General features: G+C 37.4%; 1 protein-coding gene across 1 annotated transcript; it reads right to left on the bottom strand.

Moving 5' to 3' along the window:
- Positions 1–1,283: 1,283 nt before the first annotated feature.
- Positions 1,284–6,118, bottom strand: LOC149208699 (cellulose synthase-like protein E6). The gene is made up of 8 exons (XM_089394124.1): positions 5,776–6,118; positions 5,286–5,610; positions 5,014–5,154; positions 4,568–4,693; positions 4,239–4,451; positions 3,937–4,152; positions 2,137–2,484; positions 1,284–2,016 (listed from the first exon to the last, which is right to left on the bottom strand). The coding sequence occupies exons 1-8, from the start codon at positions 6,030–6,032 to the stop codon at positions 1,447–1,449; spliced, it is 2,196 nt and encodes a 731-aa protein (XP_089250250.1). The 5' UTR covers positions 6,033–6,118; the 3' UTR covers positions 1,284–1,446.
- Positions 6,119–18,382: the final 12,264 nt, after the last annotated feature.

Below are 18,382 nucleotides of genomic sequence, written 5' to 3'. Positions count from 1 at the left end.
CGCAGTCATTATAAATTATAAAATTGAAATTAACTTTTACTAAATATTTATCAACTATCTTGCCACCTCTTTCGTCAAAAAAATATGTTGGGCATATTCGCTCTTCATTAAATCCCTCCGTCCATTATCAGTAAAAAAACAAAAGGAAACCCACCTCTTCCACCCAAAGTTCATATATATACACCTATGAGCGAACTAGTTGTCCAAACAAAGGGACACATCAACAAACACAAAAACAACATATAGGTGTAGTTGTCCCTCAAAGGACACATAGGCAAATAAATATCAACATAAAGGAATATTTACATGAATTTTTTAACTAAAAAAAGGCGAAGGGATGCTCCTGCATCACTTTCATCAAGTTTTGTTCTCAAAAGGAAATTTGCAAATCTATCTTCAAATTTGGCACTAAAACAATTTTGAGTCTTGAGATATTTCATTCCTTTGGGCAACTGGGAGATCCATAGTTAAATAGATCTATAATAAATTGTTGCAATTAATATTAATATATTAGTTAAATATATATTTATACTCAAATGGAGATTCTAGATTTTTTAAAATAGCATGACTTAATAATATTGCATGCTCAAAAAACTATAATTTATTTTATCAATTTAATTAGAACAACTAGAAAAACATAACTACTTTTAAAATAAATTTCAATTTTAAATTTGTAAATACTATTATGAATATTCTAGAATATTTTTTAGAAATTAATTCTTTACCTTTCACTTAATAATTAAAAATAATTAAATTAAAATTATGTGATTTATTTGAAGAAAAACACCTATTAAAAACATTTTAGCCCCTTTTCACAAAATTAATATGCGAATCATATCACTAAACCTATTCAAATGCAATCTTTTAGGACGTTATTATTTTTTATATTTTCCCACATTATTTTTATTTAAAAATATTATTTGAAATTTAAAAAGAATTGTTTAAATGACAATGATAAATGTGAATGGTAAAATTTGCATATTCCCAACCATTCAAGAATTTTTACCCACACTAAATTCACTTATACTTAAAAAAGAAATTCCTTTTCAATAATAAAAAAAACTCATTTTAAGTTAAAAAGAAAAACCTTTAAAGAAGAATAATTTAAATTTAGGGAAAAACCACCCTCTCCTCACAATTTATATCATCAAATTCCATTTGAAAAAAATAAAATAATTAAGCTACCTCCATTTAAATTAATTACATCATTTGTATCAAAAAGTAGTTTAATGGATGAACTATTACATTTTTATTTTTTTGCTTACACGGTCTTTGCCCTTCAATACTGACGGTTCATACTATGGTGCTGGAGTTTTATGATGGAACAATTACTCGGAAGTAACGAAGAGGAGGAATTACTAGTAACGAAGAGAAAAGAAATGCGTGTGCTGAACTAAATTGAGAATTAAAGAATCTGCTGCTTGGACTTGAAATGCATGTGCTGAACTAAATTGAACAAAGAATCTCCTGCTTGGACTTGGAGGCGATGGAACACGCAGAAACAGCAATACAAATACAGACGACAGTAAAAGATGTAGGTATTCGTCCATTGTCCTTTCTTATAAACATGGCCTCCAATATGGGGAAACTCATTATCACAATGAAGCTGCACAAAGCCAACTGCAAAATCATACTGTCAAAAGTCGAAGAACCTTCTCGCATAATTCGTTCTAATCCACTCACTAAAGATATCAAGTTTATCAGTGCTAAAGTTGCTGGTGGAATAAAAAGAGGGGACGCCACACCAAACTCAAATATTTCTGCCTCGTATCTTTTGGCTGCAGCTCTGTCCACTACTTTGCTTGTGACCTCGAAACCTGTCTCAGATAGGCCAATAATCTTGCAGGCAACTTGGAGAAGACCAAAGAGACAGGATGACACGCCAAATATCATCCACATCCTCTGTTCATTCCACCAACTCTTAAACGAACCACCGATCCGCAGAAACTCGATCAGACTGTACCCATATGCAAATACTGGTAACGCTGCAAAGAGAACGAACCATGGATTTGAAGCCTGCACATTGGCAACATCCATATAATTATCAGAAGGAAAAAGCGAATTTCCAAATGATATTCTATTTGTTTTGGTCATGGTTAGTGACGTAGAAGAGAGGAAATTGATCAGGAAAAATACCTTGGGAAATAATGATAGGCCATTAAGCATGGCGAGGGCAGGAAGTAAACCGTAGCAAAGTATGTATAAAGAAGGCGGAGCCATTAGACAGTAGAAACCATAACACATTCTCTGGGCTATATTTATCCGTTGAATTCCATAAACATATGGGCAAAACTTACTCAAGAAAAACTCCAGGAATCCGGCACTCCATCTTTTGATTTGAATGAGTGTGTCATTCATGTTCACTGGCGCGCCACCTAAAAATGCTTTTCGCCTTGGAGTGCAGTAAATAGATTTCCACCCTCTGCACTGTATAACGAAACCTGTCAATCCATCTTCCACAGCACAGCCATAAATCATGCCAACCTGCAATACATATACTTTAAGCTTCAATAAAATGTATTGGTATGAATGTTATTATTGATATAAATGTTATTGGGTTGAAGGCACATTCTACAATTAAATATGAGTGCCAGGTGTGATGCGGCTTTATTAATCTAGAATGGACAAAGCTAGAATTGACAAAGGTAATTTTAAAACAAAATAAAAAAAATATTATCTAAATAAAAATATTAAATTAATGGTAATAAATATATTTAGTTTGATTAGTTTTAATTAATCTTTTTGTTGTGATTTTTAAATTAGTTAATATTATAACTTAGTTTAATTTAGTTTAAGAAAGATATACAAATATTTTAATCTCTCAATCATAAATAAAATGTTTAGATATTCTTATGAAATAACATAAATTTAATAATAAATAAAAATTAAAATGTTATTTTAATTATTAAAAATGTATAAATCATATATATGAAGAGAAAGCATGTGTATATATAATGTTAACTCTAATAAAATAAATCAATAACAAAAAAAATAAATTTTTTAGTTACTTCTTAATAAATAAAAAATGTGTAATTCATTCAAAATTTTAATTTTAATTAATATGTTTCATTTATAATATTAATAATAATAAAAAATTCAATATAAATTATATATATATATATATATATATATATATATATATTATTATATATATATATATATATATATATATATATATATATATATATTATTAAATATATATATATATATATATATTTTTAAATAATATTAACATGTATTTAAAAATATATTAATAACATAAAAATATTTTATCATCTGCAATTTAGTTTATAAATATTCTTTATGTTAGTAAAAGATTTCAATCTGAACTATGTACACATTATATGGTTTATATATATATATATATATATATTAATTGAAAAATAAAACATTTCAAATGATTTCAGGATTTTGCATTTTAATTATTTTTTAGGTATATTTTATTTTGGCAAATTTTGTTTCAAATACAATTTAAACGATAAAAAATTTCACTATATAGAATATCAATATAAATCCATAATAAAAAAAATTCACTTTGTATATATAAAGAATATCAGTATAGATCCATTAACCAAGTATCTATTAAGCACTTACAAAAATTAAATCTCTCAAATGCAAAATTCTAATTTTGCACTATAAAAATGGTTTGAACCTTAAAAAATTTATTCCCATGTGCAACACCCCAGTTAACATATATCATGAATCGCATCAATTAATCAATAAATCTAAATCCATAAATCTAATAAATCTAAATCACCGAAATCCATCTAACTCGTAATCTATCATTGCAACAATTAAGCAATACATTATCCTATCCACTATATTGATAAATAAATTTTGGATAAATGTATTTCATATGAATGGCAATCTTGGATCAAATTATTTGATATGAACGTTATGTAACGGAATGAAAACCAAAACTGGTGTTGAAATTGCCTCTCTGCCCCATAGGGTGTTCTCCTCGTAGGTGCACTTGGCAAGATCCTCTGCATCTCTCACCATCTTCGGCAAAATCGCATGGGTTTTAGAAGTGGAGTAGTCTCTAACTGCTTTTGGGGGATACAGACTTCCGCATAAGGCATCCCGGCGATGGATGCATCCAGTGCCTGCGTATATTGGACCATGAAGGCCATCCATTCCTTTAAAATGGATCTGCAAAAGATTTCCAGGTTAGGTTTTAATTATATATGGTGCTATAACCTAATATCTTACAAATCAAAGGTGCAAATATTACTCACATCAAAAGCCCTCCTGTGATTGCTTCCATAGAGATCGTTCTTTGTGATGCCACAGAAATTCTGAGGGAATTGGACGTAAGCAAACTGGTGACCTGTTTTGGGGTCCATGAAAAAGCACATGGCTTGACGAAGCGCTTCAGAATTGTTGGTGTACATGTCGCAATCAAGAGTGAGAATGAAGGGAGCATTGCTCATTACGCCGGAGACTCTAATCTGGCAACATTACAATTTACCTCCTGTAATCTTCGGCCGGCGACATGATAGATTGTTTTCTTAAATTTATTAATCGATCACTTGGTAATGAGAACAGTAGAAATGAAAAATATTACCAGAACATTAAGAGCACCAGCCTTGTAATTGTGGGAAATTCCAGGTCGCTTCTCACGAGAGACATATATAAGACTTGGCAGATCATTACCTTGAATGTCCTTGTCCTCTCCGTTCTCTAGTAAAATCTGCGCTTACACATAATTGATTCAAAGGGAAGAAACATAATTGAGAATAAATTCGAATATGGTCTAAGAGTGGCGATCTCAACTATAGATGTTTATGTTTATCGAGGAACATGTACATTGAAATAAAAGTTAGTTGGTGGGGGATAGTTTGTTGTTTTTTTTTTTTTTCAATAGGGTTTGAATCTCATATTATTACTAACTAGATTATCTGCCTTTAATTCCTCAAAATAACCGGTAAATAGTTTTAGCTAACTTAAGACTTAGTTAGCTGTACCGGATTGGTACAGTAAAAAAGGTTCAGAGTACTCAGTACTGATGACCTGAACTATACTTGGATGATCGTTTGAAGTGGTTCCAGAACTCCAGTTTTGGAAAGCCGTTTGTTCTTTCTGTTTGTCTTCTGGAACACTGCCCATCTCCACAGCATTGTTGATACAATCCTTAAGTTCCAAGTACATTTTCTGGTAGAAATTTACGAACAAACCAAAACAACTGAGGCTATATGCACCAAATACAGGATCTACAGGAAATTAATACTGAAAAAATAAGGTCGTGTCCAAGCAAATTTAATTTTCAAAATTTACTACAATACCTTCATATATTTCCATTCACTCGTAAATGACAGATTCTCATTTTCCTGAGCACAACTTGCCGAGAAATATGCCTCTGGACATCTGTCTTGAATGGAGTAGTGATAGCAAAATGGGAGCCAAATCTTTGCGAAACGTGAAGCTTCCAAGAGAGCATAAAATGTAAGTGGGGATCCTCCATCATCAGAAACATAAAATGACATTTGTCCTGTGGGATAATCTAAAGCCATAGCGGACAATACTGTGTTTATAACAGTCATTGGAGGTTCTATGATAGGATCAGTGGTGCATATAAATATGTCCACAGCTGGTAAATCGCTCTCAAACCTAACCATTTACATAGAATACTTAATAATGTTTTAACATATGATAAAACCATTTTTTATAATAATCAAATTTAACAGTAGTAACCCTGGAGAATAAATGAGCAAGCTTCGCTTATAATCATTGTATTCGACTGTGGTTGCTCTGGAAAATAGACGAGTAAATTACCTTTGAGAAAGTCTATGGGGAAAGACTTTTCGCTCAACCGGGCACCATCTGAAGGCCTGGTCTAGAACCCAAAAGTAGGCGAAGCATAGTTCTGCGATAAATACCAGAATCCATGCGCAGTGACCTTCACTGGGCATATACACAATACGATAATATATAAGACCCAGTAGTGCAGCAAAGTAGGAACAGGCATAAACTCTGTATATCAAGGATTTCTTTTCTAGTGTAACATAGAGGGGAAGGTCCTTAGGCTCCATAGGCAGCTTGCTTCAATGATCAAAAGACAGAGTCAGACCACCTATATTTGATATTTGAGGGTCTGCTATTTTGATTATTGTTTCTTTTCAACGCTACGGGCATTCTTATCAACCTCCCTCAAACTGCACCAGATAGTCCATTCTTATCAATTTCTCACCAGACACAGTGGTCATAATGTTGTGTTGATGGTGAATACTGGAGAAAACATTAAAACGAGTTGGTGGAGTAGCTGAGCTTTGAGACTGAAAAAATCTAAAGCTCTGATTTATTTAGGACGGGGAGATTCATGTAAAATTATATAAGTGCATCTTAACACAATATTTTGACGGTGTTTTGCTTTATGTGACATTAAGTGCTGTCGGTGATAATTCTTAGCCTTCTATAAATATTCAGTTTCTTGTGCTTTTCAATTATTTAAAATGCATCATAACACAATATCTTGAGTGTGCTTTTTCTCTGTGACCTTAATTGCTTTCGGTGATAATTCATTGGCTTCCATAAATATTGTTAGTTTCCTGCGCTTTTCAATTTTTTGAAAGAAATTATTGGTATATTGGTACAAGTAAGGTAAAGGATTAAAATAAAAATAATGTAATGATATTTATTTTTAAGCAGAATGAGAATATTATTTTATACCTATAAATGTAGAATAACTTTTTCATAAATATCATAAAGTTAAGTTTATAGCATTTTTTTTTGGAGACCAACCCATGCTACTAGAGACATGAAACATGTTCCATGCAACTCAAACTAAATTCTTTCACAGTAATTATTAATATAAAAAACTGATATAATAATTTTAATTATTAATATAAAAAACTAATATAATATTCTTTCACAGTAATTATTAATATAAAAAACTAATATAATAATTTTATTAATAATCAGTAAATTTTATTTAAAAAAATTTATTAATATAAATAATTTTGAATATGGCTATAAAGGATATAATAGAGAATTTGAATGTACTATGTTTAGCTATAAATATGCAAAATAGTCCTTTATGACTTTGTTTTAAAAACATAGTAAATTTCCAAAGCATGTCATCCGAACTATCCTCACATTCAAAGCCTCCCCTTTTCCCAGTTTGTGAAACTTGAAAATAATGGAGAATGGATTCATTAGGCAGGTTTGATTGTGTGTGCATTTAGGAGTTAGATCTTATTTTTTGGAATTTGTTTGATCTCCCTAACTAAATGGTCTCCTATAATATTTGTATCTTTTGATTGTTTATTCAATGAATGTTTAGCAATGCTGCTTGGGCAGCCTCAAGGTGCAACTCTACTCCCATGTGAGCTGTGTGGTTCATTCCTAAATTCCATATTCCTTATTTTTTAGCCTGAATTCAATATTTAAGTTAATGTATCTAATTTATTCATTAACTTGTGAATGCTTGAATTTTTTTTTATTTTTTTTCTGAATTGGTCTACTCCTATATTGATACAAAATAAATTTACAGAGAGGCCACAGCCTCGAGATGTCTAGCCCAGAGATGCGGCATGCTCACATTGCAAAGCCAAACACTATCCAAAAAACTTGTTGAAGACCAGCCAGAAGGGCTTCTGGGAACATGACCAAGAAAAACACCATTATCGCGACTAAAACTAAAGACTGACCCGTGGAAATTCAACAACCAAAACAAGATGACTGGGCTCAGGCAAGAAACCAAAGAGGCACTGCCCAGAACAAAAATGAAGTCAGACCTCAAAAACAGCTGTGACTGAATTCGAGACCAAAACATATTGCCTGAACAATGCCGCCCACGTAGGGGAAACCGGCTTTTGGACTTTGGAACCAAGGACTGAACATGAAAACTGTTTAGCATATCATGGCGATAAAACAGGACGAAATTGAGCACCTTCGAGCCACTAAAAGACCTGGTTAAGCTTCATGAGAGGTGGAGGGATGCTCTTCAATGATGTAGCACCCATAATTGTAGAGGTCTTCGTCCTCGGAGGGATGGCCCTCTTTGCTTGAAGAACCACCACCAGAAGGAACGCTCGGACCAACCTGATTATCCTTGACCTAGGATGCAATGCATTTACTTAGACCCGGAGCCTTGCTTTGCTTGTTATCAAACTGAGTAGTGCCGTGCCTATCTTCTGCCCTCATCTCCAAAGTCGCCCCAGAGGTCATGGCATCCTGACTAGAGGTAACCTCACTAAGCTCGATGGTGATAGAGGCTAAAAAGGAGACATTGCTGAGAGTACAGGGGAACTGAAGATGAGCTGTGTTAGGAGGAGAATTGAGAGAGCGCACTACCAAATTGAACTTCCCACGGCCCTGTCCATGACCACTCTTGGTAAAACGATAACGGTCAGAGCAGAAGTCTGAGGAGAATGACGAGGGGTCCGTCGTGGAGGAGGAGGCTTGGCGGTTAACTTGCCCCCGGGAGCTTCCCCTCCTACAACTCATTCTCTGGCACAGTCTGGGCATAGTGGGAAGAGCAGGAGGTTCGGAAATGACTGCAATACTGAGGAGGCAAAAGGGGACTAAGAGTAGCTGAGCTTCAGCACCTAGAGGGGCAGTGGGAGGGATAGAGGAAGAGCTGTTATTACACATGCAGAAATGGCAGAGAGGTACCTGAAGGGCCAGAAATAAATCCACCCAACAATCCAGAGTCCAACGATTCCCGAGGCTCGTCTGGGAGCTCGGCTCTGCAACAGTGAAGCAATGATGCGAGCGCAGAGGCGGAGCGCAAATGAAACCAGGAAGGGGCGACATGATTGAAGAATGAACCAGCAGATAGGGAGGGACAGGCCGGGTTAATGAAGCATTAAAAACTGTAAATGCGCGAGGCTAGGTGGTGGTGGTAATGAGCCATACGCTAACCCCTATAGCTACCCGCATACCATTCGAGCAATTAAACACCTGGATCCGAGAGCAATAGATCTTTTTGCACTAGGAGAGTGTAGTCTTGCTAGAGTTGTATATCATTGGAACTGTTCAAGGGGCCTGAGAAGAAAGGGAGTTGTTGATCGGCTCCTTGATTTGCTAGTCTATCTGCTACCTTGTTGGATATTCACCGAATATGATTAAAGGTGATGCTGCATAGAGCCTTGAACCATTCTTCAATTTGTTCCAGTCTGCTTAGGAGCCGCCATCTCGAAGCGATCTTTGCTGCTGAAGAGCCTGATTGAATCTGAATGGCAGCCTCTATTAAAACTTGAGAATCCGCTTCCAACTCTAGAGGGAAAAAATTGTTTATTTCTGCTATACAGATGCCCTTCCATAAGCCTTCAAGTTCGGCAGCGTTGTTGGTGTCTCTTCCAAGAAGACCATGATATATGTGCGGAACAGAGCCTGCAGCATCTCTGAAGATACCACCATAACCAGTCGGCCCAGGATTTCCCTTAGTAGCTCCGTTAAAGTTCAGCTTATAAGGGTGGATGGCAGGAGGGGACCAGAATTGGGGAGACTTAGAGCGGATGGTGGAGCTAGGCTTGATATGAGCTAAGAAGGTGAGATCCAGGTTCCAATTGGCAAGAATGATGCATTCCTAGGGTGAAACTGGCATATCTGAGCCTTGCCAATGTCTTAGAGCTAGAGTTTCTTGAAGGTTTTGCCTGAGAAGTAGCCAAAGAGTGTCTGGGGGCTTGCTAAGATTTTTGAAGATTCTATTATTTCTTTCCTTCCAAATGATCGAGTAGACAAAGCCCGGTAAAAGGTTCCAGAGGGAATTGAGTAGAGGACTTTGGAAAGGATGCCAGGGCCAATTCCTGATGGTATTTAAAATATCTCCCACACATCTGCTCGTTCTTCTATTACAGTGTGCTGTTCTCCCCCAAAGTTGATCTGCTAATGGGCAGGTGTCCAAGAGATGCAAGATGGTCTCAGTGTGAAGATTACAATTGGGACATCTGGAAGGCCCAATGAATCCTCGTTTTTGTAGATTATCCCAAGTGAGGATCCGTTTTTTGCTTAGTAGCCAGAGGAAAGTGGAGACCTTAGGCCAGATACTTGGTTGCCAGACCTGATCCCATAGCTGATCCTTTATGTTCTGTGTGGGTTGATAGAGAAGATGGTATGCTTCCTTGGTAGTGAAAATACCTTTGGGAGTATATCCCCATCGCACCTTGTCCTTCTGATCAGAGAGTTTAATTTTCCTGAGATTGAGCTCTTGATCGATCTCTTCATAGGTTTCCTCCTGCCAGTTAGCTTGCCAGGTGTTAGCTGTTCGCCAGAGATGAAAACCTTGAGGGGATTGCTGCTGCAAAAATTGATGGACATGGATTTGATCATTTTGCTGCATAGTTGCTTGCCACTTAGGTTTGTGAAAGAGAGAGACGAGTTTGGGAAATTGTTGCCAAGAGTCCTCCCAGAATCTTGAAGTGGTACCCGAGTGGATTTCCTAGAAATTGTGCGCTTGAATAAAGGCACTATGTTTCTTGGCTGTGTTCCAGATCAGCGAGCCAGAGGTGGTCGTGCTGATGCAGATGAGATTCTCCATTGGACTACCGAGAGCATATTTGTCCAGCCAGAGACGTGCCCAGGGAGTGAGTGGTTTTGAGATGAAATTCCACCAGATGCTAGTGCCCATGGTGTTGTTGCTGTGGAGGGGATCCCTCAGACCAAGCCCACCAGCTAACTTCGGAAGACAGACCTCCATCCATTTTACCAGAGCCCATTTTTTGTTGTGGCCAGAGGAACCCCAAAGAAAGTTTCTTTGAAGATTGCAAATATTTTTAAGAACCCATTTAGGGGTAGCCAGGATTGAAAATAAATACAGAGGCATGGCTTGGAGAACGGATTTGATTAGAATAAGCCTGCTTGCAATGTTGAGCGAGCGATAGGTCCAGGAGGAGAGCATGGTTTCTAAATTGTCAAGGAGGGTTCTCCAGGAGGCATGTTTAATGGTTGAATCAAACAAGGGAGCTCCAAGATATTTCAAAGGAAGCATGGCTATCAGAAAGCCCAAAATCCTAACTATATTTATTTGAGTGGAGAATGGGAGTATGGAAGAAGAAGAGTTGGGATTTAGAGGCATTGATAGTGGTGCCAGAAGCTTCTGAGAAGAGATTGAGCAGGGACTTGAAGGCAGAGGCCTCTTGAACTGACGGATGGCCAAAAAGCATATTGGCATCGACAAACTGTTGGTGAGAGATGGGGGGTTGACCATGCAGAGAAATGCCCTTTAAGGAGCGTGAATTGATAGCAGAATGAAGAAGGCGACTAAGTCCTTCAGCCATGAGAACAAAAAGGAACGGGGAGAGAGGATCGCCTTGACGGATACCCCCGGAAGGAAGAAAGGGAAGGGAGGAGAACCATGAAGAAGAATGGAGAAAGAGGGGGAGGAAATGAGATTCATAATCCATCAAGTCCAGGTGGCATTGAAGCCAAAGGCAAGTAATATATGATTGATATAGGTCCAGCTAAGCTTATCGAAGGCTTTAGAAAGATCTAACTTGATAATCATACCTGGCTTTTTTAGGATCTTCAGGGAGTGGATCACTTCATGTGAGAGGATGATACTATCCAGAGGTTTGAGCCTGTTCGCCAAGACTTTAGATACGAGTTTGTAAATTACATTACAGAGTGCAATGGGCCTATATTTGTCAGGTGTATTGGATTCTTCCACTTTAGGAATGAGTGCTATAAAGGTCGTATTTAGGGAGGGAAGGATCCAATGCATTGATCGTGATTCTTCCACGAGCTCCCAAACCTCTATTTTGATATGCTCCCAGAAGGCATGAAAGAAGTTGGCTGTGAAGCCATTAGGGCCAGGTGCTTTCCCATCCTTGAGTTGGGCCATTGCATCCTACACTTCCTGCATAGAGATAGGCTGGAGAAGCATAGTGTTGTGGTCCGCAGTGATGATTTTAGTAATGTGCCGTGTAATAGATCGAATAGCTTGGTTTTTGTAGCCCGGGGGCTCCTGAAGAATGTCTTGAAAGTACTCTATGAATTGCTGTTCCACTTCTTCATGCACCTCCAAACGCTCCCCTTGCTGATTATTAATGAAGGCGATGTTATTATGCATTCTCCTTTGAATGGTAGACCTGTGAAAGAATTTGGTATTTTTCTCCCCCTCCTTTAGCCATTTGATCCTAGATTTTTGTCGTCATAGGGTCTCTTCTTGTTGCCTTCGTACTTCAATCTGGGTTAAGAGGACCTGCTCCTGTTGCGCATAGACTTCCATTCTTCCCTCAGAGATAATACACTATTGAAGTGTATTCATTTGCTGCTCCAGCACTTTCCGATGATCAAAAATGTTGCCAAACTGAGTGCGGTTCCATGATTTGAGAACTTGTTTAAGGTATTTTAACTTTTGTTGAAACTGGAACATCTTGGCTCCTGCAGGGGGAGTGAAGGATTTCCAGGCTTCAATAACTACTTCTTTGAAGTTAGGATGAGAAAACCAAAAAGATTCAAAGAGAAAAGGTCTATTGCACTTAGAGCCCAGACGGGACCACTGTAGCATTATGGGCCAGTGATCAGAGCCCACCTAAGGCATGATGGAAGCATGAAAGTCCCCACCCAGGTGAATGGCATTATCTGACATAAGGAATCGATCTAGCCTAGAAGCTATATGTTGTGGTCCTCTTCTTTTATTGGTCCATGTATACATACCATTAGAAGTCTGAAGGTCGATTAACTGATTCCTGTGGATGAAGTCTTTGAAGTCGATACTGTCACCTTCCAGCCTCGATCTTCCTCCTATTTTTTCCTCCAAAGCTGTGATGATGTTGAAGTCACCACCACAAATCCAATGGGGAAAGCTCCTATCAAAGTTGAGCGCTGTGAGTGTGTCTAGCAGATCCAACTTTTTTTTTAAATCTTGTAGGAAATACACATTAGAGAGATAACCATGGATATTGGTCTCGATTAGGTGGAAGGTTGTTTGAATAAAGAAGTATGAGGCATGAAAATATTGAAGAGAGAGAACTTGAGGGTTCCACACAATTGCTAACCCTCCTAAAGCTCCTGAAGCATCCACTGAGACTAAGCAAATTCCTGACCAGGCTTTATTTAGAATATTTTCCAGTATAGTGCTATTGCATTTTGTTTCTTGTAGAAAGACTAATGAAGGCTTTTCTTGCTGGATCATATTTTTTAACATTGTGTGTTTTGTAGGGCTATTAGCCCTCTCACGTTCCATGAGATGTGCTTCATGAGGAACAATGGGGAAGATATTTGAAAAACTTTGTCAGCTTGGGAAATCTACCTGATTCCACCAGCATTTCTCCAATAATAATGGTCCGTTGCAGATCCATTTTGTGCCCATGTTTCTTCGTATCTTTCAGTATTTTTTTACCATCCCAAGGACTGCCTGCCTGAATACCAAGACATTCGTTATGTTGTTCTCTGGCTAGAACTACTTCAAGTCTTTCTATTTCCCTGGGGGGTATAGCACTGAATTCTTTTTGTCGACACGTTGCTTCCAATCTAAGAATGTACAGACCTCCCAAATCTACACTTTCTGGTTCCTCATCCATATGTATCGATATGTTCTGTTCTTCCTCGTTTAACTCTTGATGGATTCTGAGAGCTAGAGCTGCATCTACCTCCATGTTGGAAGACTGTAGGGCTGTATCTTGAGCTTTTTTGTTAGAGGAGGTAGAGGCGGGGATGCTAGTGAGATCGGAGGTTGAGAGTGGAGCTGAAGATTTTGGAGGGGGGTGGTGAAGAAGGAGATGGATCTAAAGTAGGGTTTAAAGGGAGATCCTCCAAGTTATTTTGGGAAGTCAGGATTTCAAAACTGTTCCAAGTTTCAGGTATCTTGAGATTATCTCGGGCGACTTGAGATTTCTTGGTGTACTTTCTTCTACTGGAAACCTTTGTGAACCCCTCAGCATCTTTGCTCATCTCATTGGCAAGGGCTTTGGACTAGAGATTCAAAGGGCAATCCCTGAAAAGATGGCCATGTTCATGGCATTTCGTGTAATGAAAAGGAACATGCTCGTAGTCTATTGTTTGGACCCATTAAAAATTGTCATGAAATAGACTTACTGAGTTCGTGAGTGCTTTGGCCAGATGCATGTGTACACAGATCCTGACATAGGACGTGTATCTTCGGAGTTTGGTTTCCTCAGCAACTTTGATGAAAACCCCCAAGCTATTGCCTATTTCCTTTAAGGTCTCCTCGTTCCAGTATTCCAGGGGAAGTGAGTACAGACGGATCCATACTGGAGCCCAGTTGAAATCTTCTTTGTCTGGATTGAACCTCTCAATCCAGTCACAAAGGTACAAGCCTACAGAGTTGAAGAAGTACGGGCCTCCCTCAAAGATACGAATTTTGTCCTCCAGACAGTTGAAAGTAGCAGTGAAGAAGCCCTTGGGACCGAGCTACAGGGTTACTTGTCCTTTAGGCTTCCATATGGAGGCGATCCATCCTTGCAGGGCCTTTTTAGTAGGCCAGAATCCGAGGAACTTGCCTATGAGTGCATGATCCCTCATGTATTGGATTTGGCTATTGATTTGGTGACTGGGGAGATCTATTTTAATTCTTTCTGCAGACTTGGGGATGCATGTAGCATAGAACGCCTTTGGCTATGATGAAAAGGCATTCTGGTCAATGCCTTTGTCCTTGGCGGCCTCAGAAACTACAGCAGAGGTACCAGTGTTGTCGATGGCAGGATATATGTCATGTGCGACTAGTGGGGTGGGGTAAGGACTGGCCTAAGTGTCTGCGCTTGCAGAAATGCCAGAATAGGGACCGATGGGTGGAGGGGGGGCCGTGCCCACCCCTCCGAAGGGTGGATTCATGGAGAAATGTCAACGGAGATCAAAATCAGGTGAGCAGTGAGCGCAATGGTGTAGAGCAGCAGGGTATACATAGAAACCCTAGCAGGAGTAGCATCCGATCGATTCGAATGAACTTTCAACTATGTGAATGCTTGAAATTATGAATGTGAAATAAGTAAGAAAAAATGAATTGGGTTGTGTGGGAACATCATTTTTCTAGATAACGTTGAAGTTAATTTTGACTCCATCAATCTCAAAGAATCCTAGTGATAGTTACAACTTCAAAAAAATCTTAATGATAAAATCTTGGTGAGAATGTCATTTTTCCATTCAACATTGAGGCTAATATTGACTCCACTCAACCTCACATAATCTTAGTGATATCATCCAATATTGAGACTAAACCTAGTTCTACCCATCCTCACACAATCCTACTGATAACATTTAACATTGAAAGTGACCCAACTCCACCCAATTTTATATAATCCTAATAGCAACATTCCTCAAAATAAACCTTTTTTTATAACCAACATACATTAAAATTAAACTCAAGCAAAATACAACTTAGTTTATTTTTTTCTTTTAAATATTAAATTTATTTTTATCTCCTACTAATCTATGGAAAATCTCATTATCTGTCTTATTAGTCCCTTCCCATTTGGGGCTACAGGATCTATATGAATCGTTTTTTAACTTTTTATTAGTTTGCCACGAAGACCGATGAAATACAATGAATGTTTCTTTCTATTTAAGCAAAGTTGTTTTATTATTATTATTATTATTATTGGTGTTTCGTTTCTACGCAAAGTTTTAAAATGACCATTTTATTTGGCCTCTTCCCAAGGTAAAAGATTTGGTTTGTTAAGATATAACCTTCCCTTATATGTCCTTTTTTCATTTATTTCCGTTGAAATTAACGCTAGCATTAGTTTGAAAACAATAAATGTTTTCATGAAATATCAGTCTCTTTCAAAACTTTCTATGGTCTTGTACAACTGACACCTGGACAACCATCCAAGGAAACCTTCCTTCTTTGTTCAAAAGGCATTGATTTGTTTGTTCTTGGTTAGGAAGATGCAGCCACACCAACTCCATGGAACGAAAACCCACACTGACTCCACAGCTCTGTGACAATAAACCTATACAACAACCCACATCGAATCCACGACTATGTGTGGAGAAAAAAAACTGACAACGATTACAATAAAATTTGATTCATGCCAATGGATAGAACAAAAAACCCGAAATTGGTGGTATGATTTTCATATATGTCAGTGCAATTTTCATATATACCATATTTTTTCCTTTCTTGTAAGCTTAATAACAAATTTTATCAAATTTTTAATGCATGGTTATTTTATCTATAATGAAAGAAATTTTCAATGTTGCATTACTTGATTCCTTTGTTGATTCTGTATTTGCTCTTGTCGTTTCAATTCCGTAGAATCTGGTTTTGAGCGCTTTTCTTTGCGAACCTAAACATTACAACTAGTTGTGTTAGCAACATATAGTACTCTTGTAGTTGATTATTATATTCATTATTTGTTGAATCTGCATCTAAGCTAGTATAAGTTACCATTTACCAGTAAGATGCACCAAAGGTATATGCAAGAGTAAGGGATTTTAGCAGTGTATCAGCTTCTCATAGAGCAGTGCCAATGGTGCACCGATGTTTAGATACAACATTCATGTGTGCTCGATAAACTAATGGTTTATGCATTGCAGATTCTTCTGTTCCATATCCATTCCCATATTCAATTTACTAAAAACCAGTAAATGATGTTGATTGAGATCCAATTCTAGTAGTCGCATATCAAAATGTAGTTTTTATTCCAGATCCATATGCAGTTGGTTGAGTGAAAACACCACCAATAGCACCAAGAACATGAAGACAGAGACAAATAAAGGAGATTATGTAGCGGATTTTGCACTAACAATAGCGGATACATCTTCGTCGGGTCAACTTATACCTCGAGATTAAGTTCCATTCAAATAATTAGTTCCATCTCTAGTTTCTTATCCGGTCCTAAAGCCATCTTGAGATCGAGATACACTGTCCACTATTGGAAAGCCATAACCCCAATTATTTCCATACCCAGGTGATCCATAAGCATCAAAGAAAACAACATAAGTAAGGGTAAAAGCGGATAATAATTTAGTTGATCTAGTAGTTTATCTTGAACCAGTGAATGTTCTTGCTTTTCTACCATCACTTTGTCTAGCAGCCCTTCCGGTTTGAGAACGAAAGATTCTACAGGTGTTGATTGGACTTGATGTAAAGGCAAGCAAATCATAATGAAAAGTATGAGAGACACAAGAAAAAAGCATGTCTATGTGTGGACAAGTGGTTGAAGGATGGTGTGCTTTTCCATGTGTGCGGTTTTTTACCATGTGTCTTCTAATTTTTAAAAATGACCAACAAGTTTCTAATTTCTTAACATAACTTTATTAACATTTATTTTCTTTATATTTTTCATTTTATTGAACTTGGAGGATATGCATCATAGGAAGGTATGCTTCTTCCTCTTCATTCCATACTGTGGTTTTGACACAAGAAAACCCGCCTATACCCACAGTATGCATTTCAAAATGCATATATTTGTTTTGCCCCGGGAATTCAACTCTCTATCGGGTCAAATATTCAATAATGAATAATGGTTTAAGGCCCCTTTACTAAATCTCTGCAGAATGATTCATTAAACTAGCCCAGTCTTTCCATTAATTAATTCTTTCTATCAGACGTTGTTTATCTAATCGTCATAAACCTTCATTAACCCCTTATTCAATCCTTAATTCTCGCACATTAAACATTCTTAACCTTATTACCGCATGTATATAACCGTCCCCACTTCTCCACTTTGATATATTTGGATTTACCCATAAAAACCTTCTATCGCTGTTATTTCTATTACATACCTTTTATAATATAAATCCTCATAAATTAGGCGTAGACTTACCTTTTTCCGCTTATTCCTCAAACTTTGCACATTACCCGATGCTCCCTTATCGCAATTGCAATTCTTTGTGGGCCATACTAATACATGGCTCTTTATTGCATCCAAGACGTGATAACACAGTCGGACTTCAAATATTATACAACTATGTCTATTCCTTATCAAGTCTGCGTAATCGCACTTCACAATTCCTCTCATCCCGTTCAACATCACACATCGCAATGTCGCATATCGTCATTGCTTAGGGCCCGGTACATTAACATGTAATATTTGCGATGCAATCAAATCGCTGATCACATCGGACATCACAATCACATATCACACTTGCCTATGGCCAAGGTTAATTCACTCAGCATTTGAATGTTGCAATGCGGGATTTAACAACAATTCTCCACCATTGATCAGAGTATTCGATCCAACTGTTAGAGATGATCTCGCATATCGCAATCAGTTCAAGCTGGGATTTATTCACTTCTATGAGATCTTGTGAGGTGATATTAATATCTCCGTTCCACGCGACTTGATATCATCTGTTGATCTGTTAGATCAAACGGTGCATGTTCATCAATGCTTTGCTTCTCCCCATCTCTTTACTTGGGTTTTATGACATTTCTTCAATGTTTCTTCGCGGCCTAGGTTACTTCATGGTTCTTCATCCTCCATTATTCCGCTGCACGACACCCTCCTGAGCTTAACTTCACATGTTATTT

This window comes from Pinus tabuliformis, chromosome 1_2 (genome assembly GCF_031772625.1).
Source record: "Pinus tabuliformis cultivar Carrire ecotype Pingquan chromosome 1_2, CPIR1, whole genome shotgun sequence".
Taxonomy (NCBI): Eukaryota; Viridiplantae; Streptophyta; class Pinopsida; order Pinales; family Pinaceae; genus Pinus; species Pinus tabuliformis.
Note: the sequence above shows the minus strand (reverse complement) of the source record. Positions and strands in the feature narration are given on the sequence as shown.